Below are 22,941 nucleotides of genomic sequence, written 5' to 3'. Positions count from 1 at the left end.
TTGACGAACCTGATCTCCTTCTATAACAAAGTGACACACTTAGTGGATGAGGGAAAGGCTGTGGATGTGGTCTACCTTGACTTCAGTAAGGCTTTTGATACCGTTTCCCACAACATCCTCCTCAAGAAACTGGCTGCTCGTGGCTTGGACTGGCGTACGCTTCGTTGGGTTAAAAACTGGCTGGATAGCTGGATCCAAAGAGTTGTGGCGAATGGAGTCAAATCCAGTTGGAGGCTGGTCACTAGTGGAGTCCCCCAGGGCTCAGTGCTGGGGCCGGTCCTCTTCAATATCTTTATCGATGATTTGGATGAGGGGATTGAGCGCACCCTCAGTAAGTTTGCAGATGACACCAAGTTAGGGGCATGTGTCGATCTGCTCGAGGGTAGGAAGGCTCTGCAGGAGGATCTGGATAGGCTGGACCGATGGGCTGAGGCCAACTGTATGAAGTTCAACAAGGCCAAGTGCTGGGTCCTGCACCTGGGGCACAACAACCCCAAGCAGAGCTACAGGCTGGGAGATGAGTGGTTGGAAAGCTGCCTGGCAGAGAAGGACCTGGGAGTACTGATTGATAGTTGGCTGAATATGAGCCAGCAGTGTGCTCAGGTGGCCAAGAAGGCCAACAACATCCTGGGCTTGTATAAGAAGCAGTGTGGCCAGCAGGGCTAGGGAAGTGATTGTCCCCCTGTACTCAGCTCTGGTGAGGCCGCACCTTGAGTACTGTGTTCTGTTTTGGGCCCCTCGCTACAAGAAGGACATGGAGGTGCTCGAGCGAGTCCAGAGAAGGGCAACAAAGCTGGTGAGGGGTCTGGAGAACAAGTCTTACGAGGAGCGGCTGAGGGAGCTGGGATTGTTCAGCCTGGAGATGAGGAGGCTCAGGGGCGACCTTATTGCTCTCTATAGGTACCTTAAAGGAGGCTGTAGCGAGGTAGGGGTTGGTCTATTCTCCCACGTGCCTGGTGACAGGACAAGGGGGAATGGGCTAAAGTTGCGCCAGGGGAGGTTTAGGATGGATATTAGGAAGAACTTCTTTACCGAAAGGACTGTTAGGCATTGGAATGGGCTGCCCAGGGAAGTGGCTGAGTCACCATCCCTGGAGGTCTTTAAGAGACGTTTAGATGTTGAACTTAGTGATATGGTTTAGTGGAGGACTTGTTAGTGTTAGGTCAGAGGTTGGACTAGGTGATCTTGGAGGTCTCTTCCAACCTAGACGATTCTGTGATCTCACTGTCCATGTTGCCAACAAAGATGTTAAATAGTGCTGGTCCCAATACTGACCCCCGAGGAACACCATTTGTTACTGATCTCCACCTGGACACTGAGCCATTGACTGCAACTCTTTCAGTGCGACCATCCAGCCAATTCCTTACCCACTGAGTTGTCCATCTGTCAAATCCATGTGTGTCCAATTCAGAGACAAGGATATCATGGAGGACAGTGACAAATGCTTTGAATAAGTTCAGGTACATTAAGTCAGATAAGGACAAATCCAAAGGTGGGTGCTGCAGTTTTATTCTAGTTTTATTCTATTTAGTGCAGCCTTATTTTTATTTGAAGTTTTATGAGAAGCCTTTTCTCATTCCCCAGCTCTGTGCCCAAGAATGAGAAAACAACATCAAAACAACATGGAGAACAAGTCCAGGAGAACCAGGAATCAATATCCTAAAAAATCAAAGCTAGGTCCAGCACCAAGGCTTATCACAAGTTAGCTATTACCAAAAATTAATGGCTCTACATACCAAAGCACAGAGCTGAAGAAGGTATTCTTCTGAAAAGAAAGAGCTGGAAAAACAAAACTCCATACTGTGTGGTTTTATGTTGAAGCTGAGGTAATGTCCAGCCCTCTTCCCTGAAAATTACTGATGCTGAGACACCTCTGACACATGTAGGTGGCACTGAGCTAGCAGTCTTGTCTTACCGAGTTCCTGGAGGCTGGATGCTCCTTCCATTTAGTCTCTCAAACTTGTACTCAACTCCTTCAATGATGACACTGGACTGCATGCTCATCTCAGGCACTTGTTTTATCATCTCATCCTCTTCCACTTCTTCTTCCAACAGAAGGGTACGTTTCTGCTGCAGCTTTCGAGCTGCCAAAATAATACAGACTCATCTTACATCACAAGGCACTCACTAAAACCCCACAGGGATGAAGTCTCTGGGCAGGAACTTATGCTCATCATCCCTTCAAGTCTGTGCTCTTCACCATTTCCTTTGTTTCTCCTCCACTCCACTAATGTTTCAGATGTAACAAGCTCTACTGCATTCCCTCAGTCCTGCCCTCCCTAGTCAATAAGCCTCCAATCCTAGAGGCTTATTGTAGTTTAACCCAGCAGGCAGCTAAGCACCACACAGCCATTTACTCACTCCCCACACACAGTGGGATGAGAGAGAATACTAGAATATACAAAAAAAGTGATGCAGAACCACCACTGACTGATGCCCAGACACTACCTGAGCAGCAACAACCCCCCCCATTTTATTGTTCCACATGACATCATATGGGATATCCCTTTGGTCAGTTTGGGCCAGCTGCCCTGGCTGTGTCCCCTCGCAGCTTCTTGTGCACCTCCATCCTCCTCACTGGCATGACAGCATGAGAAGCTGAAAAGTCCCTTACTAAGTGTAAGCACTGCTCTATGGCAACTAAAGTATTAGTATGTTTAAGCATTATTCTCATCCTAAATCCAAAACACAGCACCGTAGCAGCTACTAGGAAGAAAATTAACTCTATCAACTCTATCTCAGCCGAAACCAGGACTGGAGTGCTGAGGAACCCCCTCCTCTTGGCACTGAGTCAAAGGGAACCATTAGGCAGGCAGGTAGCTGCACAGGACCCAAGAGGAACAGGGACAAAAGGGGCCTGTGAATAGGCTACTCTCTGCAGGCAGGTGTTCTGACCAATCTACTGTAACTGCAAAGTAATAACGATGCTTGGCCTCTTTTATTAAATGCTTTTAAAATAAGAAAATGCAAGTGGAACACTTGTGCAAGTAAGCGTGCCTAATTCAAAACATGACTAGGGATCTTTATGACAAGATTTAGAAATTTCTAAAGCTGTAGTTTGCTGGCAGTGGGAGCACAAAACAGCAGAAATCTTTGGGTAACTGCTAGAACTGCAGAGATCCAGAGGATGTAATTTATGATTTTGAAGTATTTTACTGGGATATTTCTTCCTGAGTAAGCTAAAGTTCATTTATTATCTGGACAATCTTCACTGCGAGATTTCTCTTCCCCAGGTTTTTTTTTTTAATTCTTGTACTCAGAGTTGTCCTGATTAGAGATTGTGTTTTACACAGTAACAGTGGAGCAGCCAATAAACTCATTAAAGTTCACATATGTCAAGCAGTTACCATGCGTTTTTAATAACCACCCACACACTTTTGCAGGTCTTGGATTCCTGGTGTGTGTGCTATCTCATGCCTCCCATAGAGGTAGGATTCACTTAACAGGCCAAATTTCCCTGCACAGATTGAAGCATACCTTCTTCTTCCTTCATTTTCTTCAGGTCATCCTCTCCTACCAAAGAAACACGCTTGGGAGGCTTATCCATCTGCTGCTGCTTAACCTCAACTTCAAAATACTTCTGCCTCTCACGGAAGGATCGCTGTTCGGGGCTGTGCAGTCCACTTGGCATCGGCACCTGTGGGAGATGTACCAGCACTGTCCACAGAGTGACCAAGCCAAGGCTCTCTTCCCATACCACCCTGAATGCATGCCCTGTGCGTGCCCACCCCACTCACATGCTCCATACCCACACCCTCCTCCTCCTCCCCAGCCCTTCAGTGTGTGCCCGCACTGGGATCCGGTCTCCACACCCACAGTCCCGAAAGCCTGAATCCTCTTTGAGTCCCTGTCCTAGTTCATGCTCCAGTCACCAGAATTCACCTCTGGGGCAGTTTTGGGTTTCTCTGTGCTGGTCTGACCAGGCAATTCCTAAGGATACAGAGAAGTGGGCACACTCTAAACAGAGGGTTTTCTACCATCACTCCTCTCCCACAACTAAGTGTCAATGATGCAATATAAAACAGCAGCAGTCAGGGACATCAGCTGATGAACTGGTTCACAAAACAGTCACAGAATTAACACAAGGCAAGGCTGCTTCAGACTTCGCAATTCTGAGTAGTGGGCAAAGAGGATTTAAGTTAATTGAGGGATAAACAGAAACAGATGGTGACAAAAGTTTTTGATTTTAAAAGGGCAGAAACTGAAACTTACAGGGAAATCAGTGAACCAAACAGGAGCAGAGGGCTTAGCTTAAGATGGAGGTTTAGATTTTCTTTAAATCAAAGATATAACTACGTAAAATTTACTTCTAAGAAGTGGAAATTTCACTATCAGGAAGAAAAGACATTCTTATTTAGCACAATAAAATAACAGAATATTGGAAGAGTAGAATTACAGGGAAAAGAAGAAATTGATCCACAACATTCATCCGTATACCAGAAATCAGAAACTGTAAGGGTAAAATGAGAACTGCCAAGAGTTATTAAAAATCTCACCCCTGCAGATCACTGTTCAAGAATTCTGAATGAAAAGACCCAAGAAACTCAAAGTCTGACAAGCATCTTTTTTTAATTGACTTGTTTGACTAGGTGGACGTTTATGTCTAAAAGATAGCCAATATCTTGTCAGAATCAAGAAGTAGGCAAAAACAATTTGAGAAGCAGAGCCACCAGTCTAATTTAAGCACTGTAAAAAACTCCAGGACAAATATTCAAGGATGAAAATACAACATGAAAATAAATGGAAAAAAGTATAATGGAACAGGTGCAATGAGGATTAATCTAATACCCTCATTTGATAATATAATTTTTTAAACAAAGAACTGCAAAGATCTGTAGTCTTGAGACTACAAACATCAGTTTTGTGACCAATCTTGGTTAACATTTGCATTGCCAAATTAGAATCAGAAACGAAGGAGGCATGAAAAAAGTTGATGAATGACAAAGAAGACCAGAACACAGATTCGCAGAAATGCAGAGTTGTCAAAGGTCTCTGCACTTTATTTCATTCATCCACTCCACTAAATGGAGATAAGTACTGTTAAAATTCAAGAAGGTTTGGAATAGCATCCTGGAATGATAGGTTGCTTTGAGGAGGATGAAAAGAATTGAATTTAGTAGTACAAAATACAAGGTGAGCTACTTCAGGATCAATAATTGCTTCCTAAACCATGACACAGTAGCTAGAACTTGAGAAATCATCTGTGTACAAGATGAGTCAAGACATCTAACTCATGAACCTAGTTCATCCTCAACATCACACACAGCATATTTCTTTGGGGTAAACAAATTGCTACCTCCTTCCTACCCTCGCACTTCCCGTGCTCACTTGCAATATTTTATCTTTTGTGTGTTCCACTGTTTGGGCAACATTCACCCCAGTCAGCACTAGTTACCTGTGTCTCGAGCAGAGGGTGTGACAAGGGTACTGCTGCAAAGGTCTTGTATGCTTGCTTGACATTGATGGGAATCTCGTCAGGAGAGGGTGGTGATGGTGGCTTTGGCTAAAGGGACAAATACAGAATATAAAAAGAATCACAGATTTATAAAAAACCACCACCAACAACAAAACAAACAGAAAACGAGGGAAACACTGCAAAATCCTCAGCGTGCAAAGCCTGGAATACAGAAGGGACAGCTACTGCAGCCTTGTACAGCAAGGTGAGCAGTGGACACTATATACAGCACCACATGTAACATAGCCCCATTTTATTTCTTGGATGGTGGAGGACTGATACTTCTGGTGGTACAGATCCACACTGACTTCACCAGAATTTTGTGACTGATCTCTTCGCCAAGGCGTCAGACTACTCTCTTGATCCTTAAGGATTTCCAACCAATTCAACTAGAATGCACTTATTTGAATCAATGGGCTTTGGACGCTGGAATACAGCAGATATACAGTTGACTGACCCTTACTTAGAACTGAATTAGCCAATTTTAGTCTACTAAAAATGGAAGATAAGTCCTGGCTTTATCTAGTATTTCTGACTAAATGAGCCTTCCTCGTGGGAAGGGATCTATCAGTCTCATTCTATTTTTACTTTTTTTTCCCAGTGGCTATTGTGCTTCTGTTTCTAAAATGACCAGTCGATAGTTCTGCACACTTCAAGGCTAATGGTCATAGCCTCCTAAACCAGTGGCAACCCCACTCAGGGATCAATAATCTGGAGAAGAATAGACTTTGATCTCAAATCTTCCCTTCACTTATTCAGAGAAATGTCTGTAATTTGCTATAATTTCACATAGGTTTCAATAAAAGGGAAGAGCTATATTACAGGTACACAAGTCATGACAATTCTTACCAAGGCAAAGACCAAAATACCTAATCTTTCTCTCCCATCAACATACATCCCAGATAAAAATAGTCTTTGAAAAACAATTATTTTGCAAATCAAAAAACTTACTATCAGTGAGATGATATTGGCTTTTGCTCCAAGATGCAAGACATTGACAGAAAAGGGTTCTGAATGATTTACGCCTCAACAGAATGCAACAGTTCATAAATAAGGATTTAAAACTAACTGCTGTGAGGATTTTAGCCACAATTCAGTTTCAACAATGCAAGATTTTTGAATGGATAAGTGAAGACACAAGGCAGGCTGGTGAGGCTCTTTTATGTTAGAAAACTGAACAGGACACATTGACTATAACTCTACTTGTAGAGTACGGGTTCTTAATCAGGGCATCCAGTCTGATGCAAATTCAAAACCAGCTTTAGCTAAGGCACATGATCTTTAAACTACAAAGACACCACTGGGAGGCTGTGTTCAGCCTACCCACCAGAAAAAGTGGCACTAGAGCAGCCTAGGACAAGCTTAGCAAGAAAGAACTGCAGGCCACTTACAGAGTTCTGGATACTGGAGCACGGCTCAGGTTGCTGGAAGGCATTGGGGCTGTCCCTGTCCTCCGAATTATGTGAAGCAGCATTTTGACGCACTCGAGAAAGAGGCTGAATGACACCTGGTTTGGTCTGCTTGTGTCAATATCACATAGTAGGGGAAAAAGCAGAGGCATAGAGAGAGAGAAGAGAGGTGAGAAGTTTGGGGAGCAAGGCGTCTCTGGCATGCAAGTGAATAAGACAAATCCATGCACCTGAGCTCAATTCTACCCAATTCAAGTAGTTCAATTCAATTGAGCTACTGAAGCAAACACCAAACACCAAGCAATGCCTATGGTACAAGTACTTGTACAGGCAAAGAGATTTAGACAAGTCAAAGTGATAACAGGAACAACAAAGAGAAAGCCCAGGTCACAAGGAAGAATCTACCATAAAAGTGGCAGCTACAATGGTCAGAGGGGTACGGCACAAGTATGTCGGAGCTGGGAGAATGTACGCATCATGAATGGGAAATGCAGTTGGGAAACATCAGTGATAAATGGGTACTGGCAAAAGCCGGAGGTGCAAATGAATAGAGAACCAGCTAGGCCTCCAATTAGAAATGCAGACACAGATAGGAGCAAAGAGTGGACATAAAAGTCTGAGATTTGACCTAGATGCCATCACTGCTGGTTGTTGTGTGGAAGTGAACAAAACATCACATACTAAAGAGATTAGGAGCAGAACTTGAATAAGCCAGCAAAAAACACGAGTGAAAGCTGCAAGTGTAAACAGGAATAAAAACTGCAAGAACATTTGCATCAAGTTATCAAATTAGGAATATTTAAGTGCATTTGTACAAACTTGACGTGTAATGGAGGACTGAAGGAGAGTACAAGAGCCAACATTGAAACTTACACGGCTGAAAGTAAGCACACACAGAAGGAACAGGTAAGCTCTATGCACTGCAGAACGCATAGGGACATTACAACGAAGTCTCATAACAGATGTACTTACTGATTTACTATCATCCTGTGATGCAATGAAATTAATGGAAGCCTGAAAACAGAAATAAAGGTGTAAATGTGAAGACCAAGCCAGAACCCTTTAGCTAACCCTGCTCCATACAAACAAAAAAGATATAAAACTCTTTACCCACACCCCTCTCCCCATACCAGAAAAAAATCTTAAGTCCCATATCAACCCCTGAAATACCTTCTTCAGGTGGGGAGCCCATGTCCAGAGCCCTCCCACAAGAGGAACACTGCTCCTAGTTCCTCTGTGATGTGAGGAAGCACTCACAGCTCTCTGTGCATCTCCATGCATTGACCCCCACCCTCTCCTCTTCTGCTCCAGCTCAGCTGATCTTGGCCCTTGTTTACATCCCCTGCACTCTGCACTTGCTACTGCACTCGAGCAAAGCCATCAGCACCACAGCTTCTCTGCCAGAAAGCATTCCCAGATGCCATCTCATCAGTATCTAGTGGGAAAAGCCTCTCATGCCTTGGCTGGCTGCTCTGGGCACTGCTCTCTGCATTGAGCGCGCGGTGCACACCAAGACCAAGAGCTGGGGAGCACAGAGCTGGCGGAAGATGAGATGAGCAGCGGTGCCGGGTGAGAGCAGCACAGAGCAGCAGCACACACTGCACACCAACAGGCACTTACAAAGCGGGTCTCCCTGCCTGACAGGTGAGCAGGCCGAGTGGCTGCAGGTGTCTGGAGAGAGGTAACACCAGAGGATCGCCAGGGGAGAAAATGGAGAGAAAATGAAGAGACCAGGGTTCCTGCATGAGAGGCTGAGACAAGTACCTTTCCCAGCACAGAGACTGCAGTTACCCAGAGATGTCAGTGCCCCCCGCAGGTCCTTGCTGCCTGCCGTGGAGGAAGCCCCACTGCTGTCCCCTGTACATACGCCCAACCCCACCACAAACAGATCCTTCTTCCCCCTACCTTGCTTGCTCCCCATCAGAAGCTGGCAGAACTCAAGGCCAGGCAATACCATCACGATGCCAGCCTCTGGACAAAGGACTTGACTTCTCTGAATAATTCTCTGAGCTCTGAAATAAGCCTGTAAATTCTGGTTTGACTACAAGATGTCAAAAACAATGAATTTACATTAAAAATAGATGGAGACAAAGAATTAGAGATGCCATTTCTTGGAATTTCTACTTTGGAGCAACAACCTGAAGGTCAGTCTCCTGAAATCCCAGAAAACGTGCAAGCCACATGGCTAGTAATTGCCTTATGTCCTTCAGTATCATCCAGGGGACCTGTTCCATTTTGTGTAACATTCACTGTCCAAAGAGAACTAAATCTACCAGATATAATTTTACCTGACATGCAGGAGACTGCTGTACAAGGCTTTGATTCAAAAAGTATTAAATCATGTAATTGTGACAGAAAGCTCATGTACATAACACGGGTGGAGAATACCACTAGCAAGACTAATGCTTCACTAACTAACACCAAAACATCTTCAAGAACCTGAGTCATTAATCCGTAACAAAAAGCATCAGGGGTATCACAAAAGCTGCCCATGACACGTTGGAACTAGGGACATTCTAGCCAAATGCTAGTTTAATTCAAAAAAACCCAAACCAAATCAAACCAAGAATAAACCACCCAAAACAACAAACTCGCAGTGATGGTACTCAAACATTGAAACTTTGGAGATGGTGTCTAGAAAGATGTGGACTGTCAGTCTCTGAAGGTGTTCAGAATTTGAGTGGACATGGACCTCAGTAACCTGATCTAATTGGGTCTATTCCAAGCAGAGTCTTAGTCCAGAGGTCCCTTCCACCCTAAATCACTCTGTGAGCAGATACAGGGCCACCCTTTGAGACATGTGCTTGTTTTTTAACTGAGAGCGGATGTTCTTTAAATTCAGAGTAAATCAATATCACAGAATCATAGAATAGTTTGGGTTGGAAGGGACCTTAAGGATCATCTAACTCCAAGCCCCCTGCCATAGGCAGGGAAGTCACCCACTCGGGTGATCAGGTTGGCCAGGGCCCCATCCAGCCTGGCCTTGAACACCTCCAGGGATGGGGCATCCACAACTTCTCCAGGCAACCTGTTCCGGTGCCTCACTACCTTACAATGAAGATTTTCCTCCTAATGTCTAGTCTAAATCTATCCTCTTTTAGTTTAAGATCGTTCCCCCTTGTCCTATCATTATCTACCCGAGCAAAGAGTCCTTCTCCATCTTTTTAATAAGACCCCCTTTAAGTTTTGAAAGGCTGCAAGGAGGTGTCCCCAGAGCCTTCTCTTCTCCAGGCTGAACATCCCCAGCTCTCTCAGCCTTTCTTCATATGAGAAGTGCTCTAGTCCTCTAATCATCTCTGGACTCGTTCCAGTATGTCCATGTCCTTCTTGTGCTGGGGGTCCCAGAGCTGAACACAGTACTCCATATGGGGTCTCACAAGAGCAGAGTAGAGGGGGAGAATCACCTCCCTCAACCTGCTGGTCATGCTTCTTTTGATGTAGCCCAGGATATGGTTGGCTTTCTGGGCTGCAAGTGCACATTGCTGGCAATATCTAGATTTCTTTCTGATGTAGAAGGAGGAGTAACATCTTCACCCCAAGAATACTTCTTGATAAAAAGACCTTAATCTCAAAGAAAACTGGCAGGTAAACTGCCCAAAATACACCTCTGAGGATCTGCTGTCAAAAAAGCAAATAAACAAACATATGGAGCTGAAACAGAATGCACTGAAATACCATTACTTTAACAAATAGTATCTTCTTCCAATCTTACTGTGTATCTGGTGCTCACTTGATATCAAAGGATCTAAGAATCAAGGAAGATGCAAGATAGGCTACGGAGGCAATAGAAGATGGAGTGAGCTATTGCTCACTACAGCTCCACAGTTGTATTCGCTACCCCCAGCCATGTGGTCCTGACCCTTCTCCTTTGTCAGTGTTAATGGTCACCTCACCCCAAGATGATGTGATTCACCTCATTGAGCAGGCTAAAAATTAACAAAGCAAAAAAGTAGATAGCTTTTGTCAAGCTCAGGTTGCTGATATGACTGAGCCAAAGATCTGTTAGCTGCTGGGTCTGAATAGTAGGAGTGCAGTCATACTCCAAAAGGAATGCAACAGATGCAAAATGAGTAAGAACAGAGTACACAGTACCATTTTCAACTCATTACAGCTCTGTATTGGATTTACGTGGTAAGATTTTGGTATGCGGGGGCTGCAGGAGTGACCTCTGCGAGAAGAATCCGGAAGCTGCTCCATGTTAGATAAGGGCCAATTTCAGCCAGCTCCAAAGGGACCCGCTGCTAGCCGGAGTTGAGCCAGTAAGCAATGCTGTTTGCGCCTCCGTGAGAGTAGACTTAAGAAATGGAAAAAACTGCTGCACAACAGCCGGAGTAAGAACCAACCCTGCAGACACCAAGGTCAGTGCAGCAGGAGGGCAGAAGGTGCTCCAGGCACGCAGCAGCAGTTCCCCTGTGGCCTGTGGAGAGGCCCCTGGTGGAGCAGGCCGTCCTCCTGCAGCCCATGGGTCCCACATGGAGCAGATCTCCATGCTGCAGCCCATGGAGGAGCCCCCTGGTGGAGCAGGTGGATGTGGCCTGGAGGAGGCTGTGGCCTGTGGCGATCCCCTGCCGGAACAGGCCCTGGGCCGGAGCTGCAGCCCGTGGAGAGGAGCCCACGCAGGAGGAGGCGATCTGGGGGGAGATGTTGCCCATGGGGAACCCATTTGGAGTATTTTGCTCCTGATGGATGGAGCCCATGGTGCAGACCCATATCAGAGCAGTTCTTGAAGAGCTGCTGCCTGTGGGAAGCCCATGCAGGCTCAGTTCAGGAAGGACAGCATCCCATGGGAGGAACCCCATGCTGGAGCAGGGGAAGAGAGTGACTGTGAAGGAGCGTCAGAGACTAAGTGTTATGGACTGACCACAGTCCCCGATTCCCCATTCCCCTGTGCCGCTCAGGGGGATGATGTAAAAGAGGGTGGATGGGGGGAAGGTGTTTGTAGTTTTGTTTGTTTGTTTCTCACTGCTCTAGCTTGTTAGTAATAGGTAATACATTTCACTAATGTCTCTATGCTGACTGTTTTGCCTGTGACGATAACTGTTGAGTAATCTCTCTGTCCTTATCTCAACCCTTGAGACCTTTCTACTGCATTTTCTCCCCCTTTCCCTTTGAGAAGGGTGAGTGAGAGAGCAGTTATGGTGGAGCTCAGCTGCCCAGCTGAGTAAAACCACCACAACCTCTTAATACAAAATACAGTTACACATAATGCCTGTAAAGGGAAAATTTCAAAATCCACTTTCAAAAAGAGTGGTCTCATTTCAAAAGGCTTAACTTGCGAAACCTACTGCCACAGGATGAAAAGTGAAATCAAAGACTTTGAAAGATTTAAAAGAAAAGATCATAGCTGATATGGGTAAGAAGAGTTTGCAAGGATAAATAATGCTGTCAAACATCAAAAGTTGCATGAAATTAAGACAAAAAAAAAACACCCCACATTTCAGATTGAAAACTAGCCTCTAACCAAAGTGTTTTAGAAAATCATTCCCTAAACATAGGCTAACCTATAATTGTCTGCTGCAGATTTGATTTTCTTCTGAAGAGATGATGTGGGTTGCCAGCAGAGTCACAGACAAAACTAGGGATAAGTCTGGGAGACCAAGTAGCAATGGTTTACAGACATGAGATGATTCTCCAAATCCTGACTTCTCCATTTCTTCTAAAGTACCAATTGACATAATTTAATACAGTCTCATGTAAAGCATTGGTGAGGCCACTCTCAAAAAAGATAGACAACTATCATTTTGTAGTCACTCTAGGTACAACCCCGGCTCATTACCCTAAGAATTAAATTAACCCTCAGAGCAATAACTCTCCACTGAGTTTATGACTAGCTAATTATATTCCTAGGTCTCTGAGATATTTTGAAAAAGCAGACCTCTTTCCCTAGCTCTCTAGATGCCTCCTGTGGTGGATATTTCACCACCACAAAGGTATCACTCTGAAATACAGAAATTAATCTTGGCTTCTTCTGCCTTTCTGCCCTGGTGCTGTCTTTTCCTGGACACATGCCAGCCTGCCCTTCCCCACATTGCCAGTCCTGGGTGCAGTCTCACCTGCTGGTTACTAGGAGAATACGGGGTTTCCCTCCGGGAAATTCCTGTCCCAGACTCGCTGACAGGAGCCTGCAAGAGAGAAGACAAAGATAGTTACTGTACAGCAGCAATGTCCATGTATCTCCCTTTGCAGTGACACCAGGAGGCAAGGGAGAACACTGATATCCAGCCTGATGCCAGCTATTGGCCACTTCACCGCAAGAAACTAGAGTTAGCATTGGTCCAATGACAGTTGTTACGTGGCAGAAACTTGCAAAAAGTACTAGAAATAGCAAGGGAATTACATTGAACATTAGAACTCAGATCACATCAAAATGCCTTGCAAGGCCAACTGAATTAGGTTGAAGCTTTCTGCCTTGTAAGACATTCCTGGAATCTTCTCCCCCCAACCTCCTGTTAGCCCTCAACAGGCTGGACCACAGTTTAGACAGACATTGTGTTGTATAGACACCCAGCAACAAAAGCCGCTCCCAACTGAAAGGAGACAAGATTCATCCCCAGCCACATCCACTGTAGACCCTTTATGAGCAGAGGAGCATAGGAAAGACAGGGCTCTCACCCCTCCTGCAGGAGCCTATGACCAGCAATGCTCTGGCTGAGAGCCAGCCTACATCCAGCCCCAACAGCTGCAACAAGACAGCAGAGCCCCCGATAATTACCATACTGTGCACATGAATAAGGAGCATGATTTGAAAAGTATTTTAGATGCCTAAAGATGGAAACAAGTTGTCTGGGATTTAGACAATTGTTTAAGTAAATTTAGGCTTTTGCAATTAATAGCATACTCATGTACTAGTGAATCCTGTTAACTGGATTCAGGTCAGCCTTGGGCAACTGTATTTCTACTGACCAAGCCAGGAGATGTAATCTGAGGTCTATATTGAAGAACAGAAAACATCTGATTCTTCTTAGCACTCTAGTGACAGAGATGTGGCAGTCTCAACACATCTACTTCCATGCCACTGCTACACTCTCACTCACCTTGCTTCTTAGTACCTCTGTCCAACCCCTCCCTTGTGCGACAACACACAGCCTACCAATCCATCAAGGAGGGAGCTGTTCTACAAAAAAAAAATTCTGAAAAGAAAATACTTAAACTCCCAACGCAGCTGACATACAATTCTGGTGTCAGCACACAGGAGGAGCACATACAGACAAGGGGAATCAATCCCTTTCAACAGCAATGTGGAATTAGATTAGCTCAAGCTAACTGTGACGCCCACCTCCAGACTGATGATAGCTGATCTGGCATAAAACCTGCCTTCAAAAAGGGCCAGTGCTTTGTAACCCCTGCTTTTTTGAATCAACTCTGAAGGTGGATATATTTCTATTATGTCCATACCACAGACTTTGAATATACTGAGAGGTTACAGAGATTCCACTGCATGCCTTGTCCTATTCTTAAAATGCCTACACATATGTGAAAAACAAATTGTCACCAAGGAACTAGGCTATAAACATCTAAGAAAACTATAGCTAGGTGTTGTTTTGTTTTGTTTCCTTCTCTGTGTGTGTGTGTGTGTGTGTATTGGGTGGGGTATGGTGTTTGCCTAGTGTTCTTTTGCTTCTCTTGCTCTTTGGATCTCCCCCAAAAGGCTCAGAAAGGAAGAAGGGAAGTGGGTGTGGTGCTAATCCGGAGCACGCAAGTTTCTGGGCCTAGTCCTCCTTGCTCAGCTATTCGTTTGCTGTGCAGCAGTAAAGAAGCTAAATACAAACAGATTTTCCACAGTGAAAAGCAAAGCTCTCCCTTGAAAACTGAAAGCCTAGATATATTGAAACACGTCACTTCAAGGAACAGCATGCTCCTGGGCTGTAGATTAACTATGTCAGCTGCACTGCCTCTTAGCTTTCAGGGGTCTAAAAATGTCTGTGTTTGTTCAGGCCCAGATACAAACGTGTGACACCATTACCCTTCTTCTACAAGCCCTGCCAAATTCCTGCTCTCACAACTACTGTAGACAAGTAACACCATTGTTCCTGATTTTTGCCTGCCCATAGAGACACTGGTGGAGCTGGGGAGGGAGGGGGGAAGAGAAGGTCCTCCCCAGTCCTTACATCACTGCCTCCTCACAAAGAGGGGCTTAGCAGCATGCATACTTGGCAATAACTGGGGTTCATTAGTGGCTGGAGGACAATTCACTGACTGTCAGTGAATGACTGCCACTGCACACAGAAGCACGTATGTTAGATGGGACCAGCCCCTGCACAGGCCTCGTGCTGCCTGGCATCTGGGGCCCAGTGCATGCGCAGTGGTTTAGTAGGAGGCAGGTGGCTTTAACTGTGTGATTGCATGCCACACACAGCATGCCATGGGACTCCTTGCCTTGAAGTAAAGGTTGGTCTTCAGCACTCCCTCCCTGCCATAGCCCAGGGGTGGGCCCCCCAGACAAGCCTTGCCTGCTGCCTTCCCCTTTCGGTTAGCCACCACAAAGGGGTTCTCACTGAAGAGGATTGGCTGAGAGTCGATCATACACTCTTGCTCTGGCGTCTTTGGCATCTGGTCCTGGGACAGGGGACAACCCGTGGGATCCTGCTTGTCTAGCTGGGGCTTTTCTGCCCCACTTGCACACTGGTTGGGTGATGCAGGGTCCTGGGGAAGGCCAGGCACACGTCTGTTGATCAGGCCTGCAGCTGTTTCTGGGGAGGAGTCCCGGCTATCCTGGGCCACTGGTGGAGACAGCATAGTGCAGTCACCCTCCATTCTGGAGCTGGCCCTATTATACTGAACAAGCTGCGAGGAAACAAAATGATATGAAAGACATGAAGAGAATAAAGGAGAGGAGGCAGAAAATAGAGAGCAGCTGCTGACGCTGAAGGATAGGGGAGAGAAAAATTTCAGTACTACTTCCCATACTACCATCCCCTCCCTCTCTTCTACTCTATCACCGACCTTGTGATCCTTAATACAATTTCCAGGAGACGACTTGTTCTCACAGCATGCAATACATACACCAAGTAATCAACAGGCACATGCATACTCCCTGCATTTTTCCAGCTCTCATACATATTCCAGCTTGCATTTCAGCAGCTCAACAACACTGCTGCTCCTTAGCTAAAGTGACCGCCAAAACCTGCACAAGCACAGTCTTCCACCTCACCACAGCACATTCTCAGCTCCACCATTACATAGCCAAACATCACCTGTCTCACCCCAGCACACTTCCAAGTAGCTCCAGCACTATCTTACAGAATAACATCTCGCATCTTGCTCCAGTGCACTTCCATACAGTCACACAATAACACCATATTGCTCACCCCATGCAGATCCATCATATCTGCATGCACAATCATTCTTTTATGGTCCCATTTCATCAATATGCATATCAACTGCTAGTACCAGAGAGCTAAATAATAGCTAACAGAGCACTGATCTCTTTCAGCACTCTTATTGAAGGCAGAACTGAAACAGAGTTCCAGTTCTGCCTAGGATCAACTGTACCCATCCAAGATGAAGCACTGACCTTTCCTCTTCTAATACTATAAAAGAGTGCTTGTTACCCCAGCCAAAGCCTTCTTCAGGGAAGCAGAGATAATCACAGAACAATGTTCCAAACTCCTTCTGTCCAACTGCCTGCCTGCTGTGGAGCAGAAAGACCCCTTCTGCTTAGAGCACATTCTCCAGTTCCTGTGTCATGGCAGCGGTCACAAAAATAGCTCTCAAGGGCTGGGTGGGCTGGTGACTACAATGGCAGCTGAGAGGCTCAGGAATTTCTGAGGCCCTCCCCCAGCCCCTCAATCCCAACCCAACCTAATGCAGTAGATGGCAGAGCCCTGGCTCATATCAGATTTCTTCAGACAATGAAGCCTGTGCTACCCTTAGAAATACTGTTATTGTAGCTATGTCACTTTCCAATGTAAGACTGCTATCAAAAAAATCACACACCCCCAACCAAAAATCCAACCTTATTTTCCCAAAGTGCCATAATCTACACTAGCAGAGCTGTAGTACACACAAAGTTACACCAGGCAAAAAGCATTTTCAGGAACATTGTTTGTTTGTTTGCTTGTGGATGCAGTAATGAAAACACTACTAGCAATCCACCACTGCAAGGTGGGTTTGCTGGTCCTACAGGCAGACCACTCTGGCACTACTGCCACTTTCCCTTGCCAAACAGGAGAGTACAAATACTGATCAATGTGTATTCCTGGTGAATCCCACAATCACCAAGGCCTACCTTGCTCACACAAAGGGAAAAAAGATAAATGACACTTTTATGGCACTGTGGAGGTGGTCATCTCACCAAGACTGCATGAGGTCTGTTAGACCTCAAAGCCCTGTTTTGTTCACAGATATGACTGGAACTGAGCTTCACACATTCCTCCTTTAATCTCCAGCACTACCGCTGCAGCACTGTATTCTAGTGCAGGATGCCCTGCTCCCTCCTCTCCACAGTGGACTATTTTTATCAAACAAGTAACAATTTCTGTTTTGGGTAAGCAAAGATTTTGGCAATGCAGTGTGCCGTGGAGCTGTCATTCCACAGTCCAGCAGAGAGGACAATAATGTTTTACCATGCATCCTCCATGGAAAATGCATTTGCAGTTCTGATCTATCACTTTGCCCTAACCTGAAATCTCACTGCTACAAAGAAAGAATCAATGACTAGAAATTGAACAGATTCAGACTAGATAGTACAGACTAATTAAATAACAATGGTGACCTGTTACTGACAGATGTAAAGTCTTCTCCATTCTTTTAGTCCAGAAAGCAAAATAAGAGTTTAAATGTTTTGTTGTGGCTAGACACAATCTTTCATGGGTAGTTTTCATGCCTGTAATATGCAGAAAAATGAGAGACTACAACAGCTCCTTTATTAAAGTGATGGTATTATCCTGAATTTCTAGTGCACTGGGTGCTCTGCAGGACGTGGAGTTACTGAGAAGCTGGCATGGCCAGAGGGCATCACTGAGAAGAATATTCTTACGCAGCTTTCAACTGAACATTTGTAGTTGGGATTTTAAAGCCATACAAACACAAAAGGCATTCAGCACAGTAAGCCTTTGTAACTCTTAGTCACAAAATGACCGATACACAGCAATACGGACTAATCCAAGATGGACAACCGTCTGCCCCTTCTTTAGGCACAGTTCTTGGGGCATCCCCATGAGAAATTCCACCTGCAAACTACAGCAAAGATATAGCAGAGGTCTGCACCTACTCCTGCTCAACAGTGTGAAGAACAGCAGGCCCTGCACTCCCTTGCAGGGCACTACACAGCAACAGAAGATATGTAAGATGCTGTTTAGGAAATAGTACTTGGTGAGAGAGTTGGGCTAAGTATAGGAAGAAAAAGAAACATACCATGGGAATAGGGCAATAGTATTAGCCCTCTTAATCCAGGCAGGCTATCTGCAGATAGACAACCTGATAACTGAACTGCAGGGATTTCTGCTGGCTGGACTGATCCATGCTTGAATCTTCCAGTCAGTCATCAAATAGGCTAGGTGCAGTTACTGAAGGAAAGCCAGAACCTTGCTGGCCTTGAAGCCCACATCTCACAGTCTGAGCAGATATATTTTTTTCAAACAAAGCAAAGACAAGGCTGTGCAAAAGACAGCTGGAAGAAGATAAACATAGGCACTAATTGGCCCTTCCCCTGAGATGGGACATTTATAGATGCTGCCCTTACACCCTGGCATTCCAATGTGTCCGGCTGCACATTCCAGTGCCCAGCATTCCTGGGCTGACACAGACCGCTAAGGCACAAGCTCCCAAATGCTGCTCTGCTCTGGAAGACACAGGCTGTTCAGCAGGAGGCAGCTGCTTGCATGGGGCTGGCTATCTCCATGCTTCCAGCTACAAAGTTACATTAAGAGATGCTACAAATACTTTAAACCTTTTCCTGATAAAAGTTTTCTGTGTGAACAGCCAAGAGAGAAAACTCAAAGCTGGGGAGCATGGGGTGGAACAATATGAGTCAAAGCTGGTGGCAAAGAAGATCTCTAATCAGTGTGAAAGTAGAAAAGCAAGAGGGCCTGAAATCAATGAGAGGACAGACGAACAGGAGAGAAGACCTGTCTGGATGGAATGAATGGAGACAAGTAAATGTAAAAGAGATGATCCTGAAACAGTGGAATGGGAACACAGAAAACACCAGGTCTGGTGACAGTGGAAAGACAAGAGATACTTAGCCTCTGATGATATCAGCAAAGGGGTGGTCTTGCTGCAACAGCAGGAAAGGAATAGAGGTTAAGACTGAGGATGTGTCTCTGAAGGAGCAGGCAGAAACACAGTAGAATAGGTATGATACAGGGAGGACAAAACAAGACCAAAGGAAACAGAGATGGAGAGGTGAGCTGAGACTTTGAACAACACAGGAAAGATGGATGACAGTAATTTGTGAAATCTGTGAAATCTGAATTTTCTCTTTGCTGAGTTGCCACTGTATACCAGGGACTGAAATGCAGAGAGGTGGAAGTATCCACGGCTGTGATAATGCAGTCACTTCTACTTTGCCTTTTGCAGTTCTAGATGGGTCTTGACTTTGCTTTAATACATTTGCTATCAGGGTTCTGCATCCCTTTTTTTCTCTGCACACAATACTGTTGTCCTCTGTGTCCAGCATAATCTTCCCCTCCCTATTCTGCAGCTTTCAGTACTTGCCTTCTTCTATGACAACTCCCCACACACTCCCATTCACACATATTCTTTTCTCCTGTTGAGCTGTTCTTTCTGCCTTGTTTGAGACACCTTCTTCTTTGTCTCACCAACTACAGCGGCCGCTTCCCTTTCCAAAATGGAAAGCAACCCGTCTCTCTGCTCTCTCCTCTTTTGCTCATTCTAATCTTTCTGTTACAGCTCCCTCCTGTTTCAGTGTTGGAAGTCTACTACAGTTCTGCTGAGAGTACCATCATCTCTCACACCAGTGCACAAGGTGAGGGCAGGTAAGGGCATGATCACAGCTTCTCCCATGCAGGGACCCACAACTCAACAGCCCCTCACTTACAGTGCGATTGACTCTCTGTAAGCCACTGCTGGGCAAAGCAGCCAGGGTCCGATAGTCCAGTCTCAAAGGTTCACTCGTGATATTCTGGAGAGGGGCAAAGGGGGGAGCAAAAACAAACAAAAACAACACAAACACCAGGAAGAGATCAGGCCAAAAGTCAACTAAATCAACTATAGAGAGCAATTGAAAGGAAACCACCCCTAGTGATAACCAAGGCCTTATTTCCAAACTATGCAGGAAGTTCCCATGCTTGAAAGTGAACCTGGAAGTGTTCCAAACACAACCATAGGGAAACATGATAGATGCTGGCCTTGAGAAAAACTGCAGAAATCATGCCACAATGGGCCTTTGGTCATTCACTGGTGCACAGATCCTCACCATTTCTCCTGCCCCAGTGTGCACACATCCATTCCCTTACAGGAGGAGAAAAGCATATTATATACACACTTTTTTTTTCTTTTTTTTTTAATAGCATCCAGAAAGACTTCCAGTCTGGAGATGGAGGTATTTGAGAAAGTGGTATCTTTTCTCTACCTTAACTCAAACTCATTGTATACTTTTGTTTACTTTCCAGTTGAATTTGTCTGGCTTTCAAATTTTAGCCACTGTTTTTCAGCATTACTTTCTCAATCACATTAAAGACTCTTCATTCCTGGTATCTTCTCTTATATCCTGAAGTCAAGTCTTTTTGGGGGGTTAGGGGTGAGTGGAGAACACAAATTGAGGGGAATGAGTGCTTCTACTTTTAGACATTTTTCTAGCCTTTAAATCCAGTTGTGGCATTTTTCTATGACTCTCCAACCCTCCCACCATGCTCCTCACCTCCGCCGCCTCCTCCTCAAGTTGCTGTGTGGCTGCCTCCCGCTCCCTACGCATCCACTCCTTCCATGAGACAGGACAGAGTCAGAGCAGCATCCAAGCAGTGCAGGCAAAGAGAGAGGGAAAGAGGTCAGCACCATGCTGGGCAATAATTTGAGGGGAAAACAGAGAGGCATGAACAGAACAGGGCTGGCACCAGGATGGGACAAGCAGAAATCCAGCACGTGAGTTGGGCCCAGGGAAAAGAGAAGTTGGCATTCTGCATGAGCTGGGTTATTGCCAGCAAAACGGATGGGAACAGACACCTCACACAATACAAGCCAGGGTGTCACCAGAGGAGGGGAAGAGGGCAGATGTCTCTAAGATCCTCAGCAGGGCCAATCCTAGGGAGAAGGAAGGGGAGCTAAAGCTGCCCACACAGCACAAACCGCACCATCACTGAGGGATAGGAGAAGACTGCTTATTGCTAGAAGAGACATCTTGACAGAGCACAGATTGGGGAAGCTTGGAGGGAATGGAAAAACAAATCTAAAGAGCACAGGCCTTTCCTTTCCATCAAGGAAAAAGACCTAAAAAAATCACATGCTTGTTAATAGCATCACAACCAAAAGGCTATAGAAAGACAGAAATTGTAGGCAGGGCTTAAAACCAGCTGGTTAGCACAGCACAGGAATATCATGAAAGAGTCACCAGTGACTAATCTCATACACCCTACTAGAGCCTTGCCTTAAAGTTGCAAGAAGAAGGTAATAATATGCGTTATTTGTCATAATAGAAGAATGATATCTGTCCATTTTGTGACTTTTCCCCCAGAAGTTATGCTGCAGAGTGAGGGCTGCGGACAAAAGGAGCAGAATTTGTCCATTCTATTGCGTATTCCAACCCTCTCGACTGTTCCCAAACAGCAGCACCCAGATGGTCCAGAAATCCCAAGGCTGGAAATACATCTGAGAAATGCAGAGGGAGCCACCTGAAAATTCTGATACGCACCCAGCTCGCCTCTTCGAAAACCTCTGTGCATTACCACTAGCAAATAATCAATGCCCCACATCACACCTCCAATCTCCAGACAATAATGAGAGACATGAGAAGACAATAATGCTCTGGTGGATCACAGGACTCACTGAGGTATTTAGGGATACTTATGCTAAAGTCTACACTAGAGCTGGTTACACATATTTTGGACAAGTATTATCTGTGATACTGGATATTCAAACCGACAGTAATCTTTCAAGTTCAAATTTTTCATAAAAAGCAATCATAATACCATCAGCACTTTTTAAAATGAGACAGCCAAGGCTACCCACTCAATCATAAAAGCTTTTCTGTCTTTTGGTGGTTATTTGTTTGTTTGTCTGTCTTGACAGTTTCTGGGTGTATTTTTAAGTAATCTCAGCATAAATTTTGGAAAAGCCTTTACCTACCTAAGACTGAACTAATGCAACCTGCTTAGACAGAGCCACATGGTTTTGAAGCAGGACTGGCTCTTGGTTTATCCGGAGGTTTTAGAAATGCGGGTAATGACTTCTAACATCTGAAGGCTATTAGAGAGCTTTCAGATCCATATGCTACCAATTTAAAACTGGTAGGAATATTCTTTGCTGCAACAGTAACACTACAAAAATAGGTTTTCTGAAATCACAACATACCACTCTACTTTCCTTCCTAGGCAAGGAAGGAGAATTTTATAAGAAAAAAATAAATCTTATCTCTGCTCTGAGCAGAGAGCTGAACCAAAAGACCTGTAGAGGTCCCTTTCTGCCTGAATTACTCTATAATTCTATATGGTCCACTGGAAAACTTTCCCTATATGTATAGGTCTCAAACACCATCAGAACACTTTGCAGATCCTTAAGACAGACAACCCTTGTCCAACTCTTGCACATGGTGATGTCAATCTAACCAACCTTTATGCCATCAAAGATGAAAAAAGTTTCAAAAGGGAATCTGTAACTTGCTGAACCCCTTTTGTCTCTCTACTCCAGTCTTTCATAAAGTCACATTCCTGCATAGCCCATACCAGTCAAGGACCAGAAGTTAGGGTAGGATTATATAAATATAAAATACATATATTTAATGATTACACACTGCATGACTGAAAGGTCATAAGACTGTTTTCTTGTTCATTGTTCCGTACTATTACAGCCTGTGCCCATTACTGTTTTTTCCAAAAAATAAAAAAATAAAATCTCAAGTGTTAACTGAACTAGAAAGATAATCTCCATCCAGAACTGCCAACAAAACTGCACTCTTGGGGT

The 22,941-nt window shown here is 44.9% G+C and overlaps 1 protein-coding gene across 12 annotated transcripts in view; it reads right to left on the bottom strand.

The window, feature by feature from the left end:
- Positions 1-22,941, bottom strand: part of SCRIB (scribble planar cell polarity protein) — a 120,388-nt gene that overhangs the window by 21,506 nt on the left and 75,941 nt on the right. For 4 of the 12 annotated variants that reach the window (XM_040547582.1, XM_040547586.1, XM_040547583.1 and 1 more), the window contains 8 exons: positions 20,687-20,746; positions 19,865-19,948; positions 12,918-12,986; positions 7,837-7,878; positions 6,847-6,972; positions 5,396-5,503; positions 3,478-3,637; positions 1,916-2,084 (listed from right to left, as the gene is read on the bottom strand). In XM_040547582.1, the coding sequence (XP_040403516.1) occupies positions 1,916-2,084; positions 3,478-3,637; positions 5,396-5,503; positions 6,847-6,972; positions 7,837-7,878; positions 12,918-12,986; positions 19,865-19,948; positions 20,687-20,746 (818 nt within the window). Of the gene's footprint in view, positions 1-1,915; positions 2,085-3,477; positions 3,638-5,395; positions 5,504-6,846; positions 6,973-7,683; positions 7,742-7,836; positions 7,879-12,917; positions 12,987-19,864; positions 19,949-20,686; positions 20,747-22,941 lie in introns of those variants that run through there. The other 8 variants (XM_040547587.1, XM_040547590.1, XM_040547584.1 and 5 more) reach the window with 6 other exon arrangements.

The sequence above is a fragment of the Cygnus olor genome, chromosome 2, assembly GCF_009769625.2.
Source record: "Cygnus olor isolate bCygOlo1 chromosome 2, bCygOlo1.pri.v2, whole genome shotgun sequence".
Classification (NCBI taxonomy): Eukaryota; Metazoa; Chordata; class Aves; order Anseriformes; family Anatidae; genus Cygnus; species Cygnus olor.
This window is presented reverse-complemented; position numbering and strand designations above follow the sequence as displayed.